Source organism: Geospiza fortis, unplaced genomic scaffold (assembly GCF_000277835.1).
Source record: "Geospiza fortis unplaced genomic scaffold, GeoFor_1.0 scaffold735, whole genome shotgun sequence".
Lineage (NCBI taxonomy): Eukaryota > Metazoa > Chordata > Aves > Passeriformes > Thraupidae > Geospiza > Geospiza fortis.
In genome coordinates this window covers 112,677-118,436 of record NW_005054739.1, presented here as the reverse complement: position 1 = coordinate 118,436, position 5,760 = coordinate 112,677, and the positions used below count along the sequence as shown (strand labels likewise).

The following is a 5,760-nucleotide window of genomic DNA, read 5'->3' as shown; positions in this document are numbered from 1 at the left end:
ATCTGGGAATGCTGGGAATTCCAGGACAGGTAAAACCTGGGAATGCTGGGACACGTAAAACCTGGGAATTCCGGGAATTCTAGGACAGGTAAAACCTGGGAATTCTGGGACATGTAAAATCTGGGAATTCTAGGACAGGTAAAATCTGGGAATGCTGGGAATTCCAGGACAGGTAAAACCTGGGAATGCTGGGACACGTAAAACCTGGGAATTCCGGGAATTCTAGGACAGGTAAAACCTGGGAATTCTGGGACATGTAAAATCTGGGAATTCTAGGACAGGTAAAATCTGGGAATGCTGGGAATTCCAGGACAGGTAAAACCTGGGAATGCTGGGACACGTAAAACCTGGGAATTCCGGGAATTCTAGGACAGGTAAAACCTGGGAATTCTGGGACATGTAAAATCTGGGAATTCTAGGACAGGTAAAATCTGGGAATGCTGGGAATTCCAGGACAGGTAAAACCTGGGAATGCTGGGACACGTAAAACCTGGGAATTCCGGGAATTCTAGGACAGGTAAAACCTGGGAATTCCGGGAATTCTAGGACAGGTAAAACCTGGGAATTCTGGGACATGTAAAATCTGGGAATTCTAGGACAGGTAAAATCTGGGAATTCTGGGATGGGTAAAACCTGGGAATTCCAGGAATTCTAGGACAGGTAAAACCTGGGAATGCTGGGAATTCCAGGACAGGTAAAACCTGGGAATTCTGGGACAGGTAAAACGTGGGAATTCCGGGGCAGGTGAAACTCAGAATTCCAGGAATTCTGGGACGGGTAAAAACTGGAAATTCTGGGACGGGTAAAAACTGGAAATTCTGGGACAGGTAAATCTGGGAATGCCATACTGGAAATTCTGGGACGGGTAGGTAAAATCTGGGAATTCTGGGACAGGTAAAATGTGGGAATTCTGGGAATTCCAGGGCAGGTAAAATCTGAGAATTCCAGGAATTCTGGGACGGGTAGAAAACTGGGAATTCCGGGACAGGTAAATCTGGGAGTGCCGGGATTTCTGGGACAGGTAAAATCCAGGAATTCTTGGACAGGTAAATCTGGGAATTCTGGGACAGGTAAAATCCAGGAATGCTGGGAATTCCAGGAATTCTGGGACAGGTAAAACTGGGAATGCCAGGAATGCTGGGACAGGTAAAATCTGGGAATTCTGGGCATTCCAGGGCAGATAAAAAAACCAGGAATTCCAGAGCAGGTATAAATCCTGGAATTCCAGGAATTCTGGGAATTCCAGAACAGGTAAAACCCAGAAATTCTGGAGCTGGTAAAATATCCTGGAATTCTGGGAATTCTGTGCATTCCGGAACAGGTACAAATCCCGGAATTCTGGGAATTGCGGGACAGGTAAAATCCGGGAATTCCGGGCATTCCAGTGGGATCTCACCGGAATCCCGTCCCGAAAATCCGGGATTTCCAGCCGGGTTTGACCCTTCCCGTGGGAACGGCGGCCCGGCGGGAGCGCTGGGAATGCTCGGAGGAGCGGCAGGGAATTGCTCGGACAGGCGAGAGGAAATTCCGGCTTTTTCCGGGAGAACGTTCCTGGCCCCGAGCCCGGAGGCGCCGGAGCCGCAGCTGCGCTTCCGGAGGCTGCTCCCGGAATTTTTCATGGAATTATTCCCCGGCTGTTTCCTCTCCCCTTCCAGGGGGGTTTTTTTTCAGGATCACCCCCCGTGACCCCGCTCCGGCGTTTCCGAAGGAATTCTGGGATCCGCAGCGGGAATTTGGGAATCCCAAAAACCCCAAATCCCAGCTCTGGGATCATCCCGGCTTTCCCGGGAATGTGGGAATTCCCTTGGAATTCCAGCCGGGATCAGCCGTCGATGGATGACGAATTGATAAAAACCTCTTGGAATTCCCAACTTTTCCTCGGATCCTTTGGGAATGTTCCCCTTCCCAGCTCATGGAACGGGGTCTGAAATTCCAACCTCAGCCTGGAAAATCCCAGGCGGGAATTCCGAGCCCTCCTCGTTAATCCCAGAAAATCCCTCGGGAGAAGCTTCGGCATTCTGACCCCTCCTCATTTAATTCCCGGGAATGGGAAATTCCTGGTCCCTTCTCCAGTGGGGTTTTCCCTCTGGGATGGGAATTCCAGCCCCATCCTGGATTTTTCACGGGTTTTTCCCGGATTTTGTTCCCAGGTACTTCCAGAGCATCTACGACACGGCCGAGAACATCGGGATGCGTTATCCTGAGGGAATGAGCCCCGAGGAGCAGCTGGACTTCGTCACCGACACCGCCAAGGTCCCGCGGGATTCCCGGAATTCCTGGGGTTCGGAGGATCCGGGGATTCCTGGGGTTTGGGATCTGGGACTTGGGATCCTGGGGATTCCTGGATTTTGGGGCTTGGGATCCAGGGGATTCCTGGGATTTGGGAGATGGGAATTCTTGGGGTTTGGCATCCGAGGGATTCCTAGGATCTGGGGGATTCCTGGGGTTTGGGAGACGGGAATTCCTGGAATTTGGCATCTGGGATTTGGGATCCAGGACTTGGGATCCAGGGGATTCCTAGGGTTCAGGAGCTGGGAATTCCTCGGGTTTGGGATCCAGAGGATTCGTAGGATTTGGGATCCAAGGGATTCTTGAGATTTGGGATCCAGGTGATTCCTGGGACTCAGAATCCGGGCAGGAATGGGAATTGGAGGGGAGGGAAAGGTGGGAGAAGTTGGGAAGGAGCTGGGAGGGATTTGGGAGTGGGGAGAGGAGGGAAAAGCCGGGAATGAGGGCGGGAAGGACCCGGGAGCGTTGGGATGGGGGAGCTTGGGGCCGGACGTTTTCCCAGAATTCCCGGGATTCCCGTAATTCCCGGGTTTGTCCCGTTCTCCAGGCCCTGGCCGAGGTGGCCACGCTGCTGGCCCGGGCTCTGTTCTCCCTGGCCGGGGGAAAAACCGGGACTGAGAACATCCGGGCGGATCCCAAAACGGTGGGAATTGTGCTGGGAATGAGCGGTGGGAATGCTGCAGTGGGAATCCACAGTCGGTCTGGCATCCCCAGTTTCCCTGGAATGCCCAATTTTCCTGGGATCCCTGGGATTAAAATCCCCAATTTCCCTGGAATTGGAAAATTCCTTTGCTGAAATCCCTGGAGTCAGAATCCCCAAAAATCCCTGGAATTAGAATCCCCAATTTCCTTGGGATTCGTAGAATTGGAACCCCTGGGATTGGAATCCCTAATTCTCCTGGAATTCCTGGAATTACAATCCACAGTTTTGCTGGGATTCCTAGAATTGAAATCCATGGAATCGGAATCCCCATTTTTTCCTGGGATCCCTGGAATCAGAACCCACAATTTTTCTGGGATTCCCCATTTTCCTGGAATTCCCGTTTTTCCTGGGATCCCTGGAATCGGAATCCCTGATTTTCCTGGGATTCCCCATTTTCCTGGGATTCCCAAATTTTCCTGGAATTCCTGTTTTTCCTGGGATTCCCCATTTTCCTGGAATTCCCGTTTTTCCTGGGATCCCTGGAATCGGAATCCCTGATTTTCCTGGGATTCCCCATTTTCCTGGGATTCCCCATTTTCCTGGGATCCCCGTTTTTCCTGGGATCCCTGGAATCGGAATCCCTGATTTTCCTGGGATTCCCCATTTTCCTGGGATTCCCCAATTTTCCTGGAATTCCTGTTTTTCCTGGGATTCCCCATTTTCCTGGGATTCCCCATTTTCCTGGGATCCCCGTTTTTCCTGTGATCCCTGGAATCGGAATCCCTGACTTTCCTGGGATTCCCCATTTTCCTGGGATTCCCCATTTTCCTGGGATCCCCGTTTTCCCTGAGGGAATGCCGGGGTTTCTCCCCAGGTCACTCGGCTGCTCTTCGGGTTCCTGCTCAATTCCAACAACTCCTGGTTCCAGTCCCTGATCAAACCCGACCAGAAGGGAATCCTGGGTGAGGAGAGACCCCCGTTCCCGCTTTTCCTGCTGGGATTCCCGGCTGGAATTCCCCTTTTTCCAGCTCTGATTCCCATGAGCTGTGATCTTCATTTTTCCCAACTGAGATCCCCGCTTTTCTCAGCTGTAATTCCCATTTTGCCCAGCTGAGATCCCCATTTTTCCTGCCTGTAATTCCCATTTTTCCCATCTCTAATTCCCATTTTTCCTAGTTGTAATTCCCATCTTTCCTGGCTATGATTCCCATTTTTCCCCTCTCCAATCCCCGTTTTCCCCTCTCTAATCCCCATTTTTCCAGCTGTGATTCCCTGTCCCCAATCCCGTTTTTCCTCATTCCCCAGAGCCTGAATTCCCATTCCCATTTTCCCCATCCCCCAGAGATGTAATTCCCATTCCCAATCCTGTTCCCAATCCCATTTCTGTTCCCATTTTTCTGAATCTCGTAATTCCTGTTCCCAATCCCATTTTTCCCGTGTTTTTCCTGTTTCCCAATCCCGTTTTTCCTGTTCCCAATCCCATTCCCAACCCCGTTATTCCCATTCCCAACCGCGTTATTCCTGTTCCCAATCCCGTTTTTCCCATTTTTCCCGTTCCCAATCCCATTTTTCCCGTGTTTTTCCTGTTTCCCAATCCCATTTTTCCCGTTCCCAATCCCATTCCCAATCCCGTTACTCCTGTTCCCAATCCCGTGATTCCTGTTCCAAATCCTGGTTTTCCCATTTTTCCCATTCCCAATCCCGTGATTCCCGTTCCCAATCCCGTTTTTCCCATTTTTCCCGTTCCGCATCCTGTTTTTCCCATTCCCAATCCCGTGATTCCCATTCCCAATCCCGTTTTTCCCATTTTTCCTGTTCCAAATCCTGTTTTTCCCATTTTTCCCGTTCCCAATCCCGTGATTCCCGTTCCCAATCCCGTTTTTCCCATTCCCAATCCCGTGATTCCCGTTCCAAATCCTGTTTTTCCCATTTTTCCCGTTCCCAATCCCGCGATTCCTGTTCCCAATCCCGTTTTTCCCATTTTTCCCGTTCCCAATCCCGTGATTCCCGTTCCCAATCCCGTTTTTCCCGTGTTTTTCCCGTTTCCCAGGCCCGTTCCCCCAGCACTACGTGGCCGTGTCCAGCCCCACCAACACCACGCAGCTGCTGCAGGCGGTGCTGGGGAACCTGACCGGGAGCAGCGCCAACCTGAGCCGGGAGCAGTGCCAGAGCCCCGGGAAAACACCCGGAACGCTGCCCGAGGTGGGAATTCTGATTGGGATAATGGGATTGGGATAATGGGATTGGGATTGGGATAACGGGAGCGGTGCCAGAGCCCCGGGAAAACACCCGGAACGCTGCCCGAGGAGGGAATTCTGATTGGGATAATGGGATTGGGATAATGGGATTGGGATAACGGGATTGGGATTGGGATAACGGGAGCAGTGCCAGAGCCCCAGGAAAACTCCAGGAACGCTGCCCGAGGTGGGAATTGTGAGTGGGATAATGGGATTGGGATTGGGATAACGGGAGCGGTGCCAGAACCCCGGGAAAACACTGGGAACGCTGCCCGAGGTGGGAATTCTGATTGGGATAATGGGATTGGGATTTGGGATAATGGGATTGGGATAATGGGATTGGGATAATGGGATTGGGATGTGGGATAATGGGATTGGGATAATGGGATTGGGATTTGGGATAATGGGATTGGGATAATGGGATTGGGATTGGGATAATGGGAGCGGTGCCAGAACCCCGGGAAAACACTGGGAACGCTGCCCGAGGTGGGAATTCTGATTGGGATAATGGGATTGGGATTTGGGATAATGGGATTGGGATAATGGGATTGGGATTTGGGATAATGGGATTGGGATAATGGGATTGGGATT

General features: G+C 51.6%; 1 protein-coding gene across 1 annotated transcript in view; it reads left to right on the top strand.

The window, feature by feature from the left end:
- NCSTN (nicastrin) overlaps window positions 1-5,760 on the top strand; it is a gene marked incomplete at its 5' end in the record, with an annotated part of 21,963 nt that overhangs the window by 12,872 nt on the left and 3,331 nt on the right. The window contains 4 exons of the mRNA XM_031065341.1: window positions 2,151-2,253; window positions 2,837-2,932; window positions 3,807-3,894; window positions 4,983-5,134. Of these exons, the coding sequence (XP_030921201.1) occupies window positions 2,151-2,253; window positions 2,837-2,932; window positions 3,807-3,894; window positions 4,983-5,134 (439 nt within the window). The remainder of the gene's footprint in view (window positions 1-2,150; window positions 2,254-2,836; window positions 2,933-3,806; window positions 3,895-4,982; window positions 5,135-5,760) is intronic.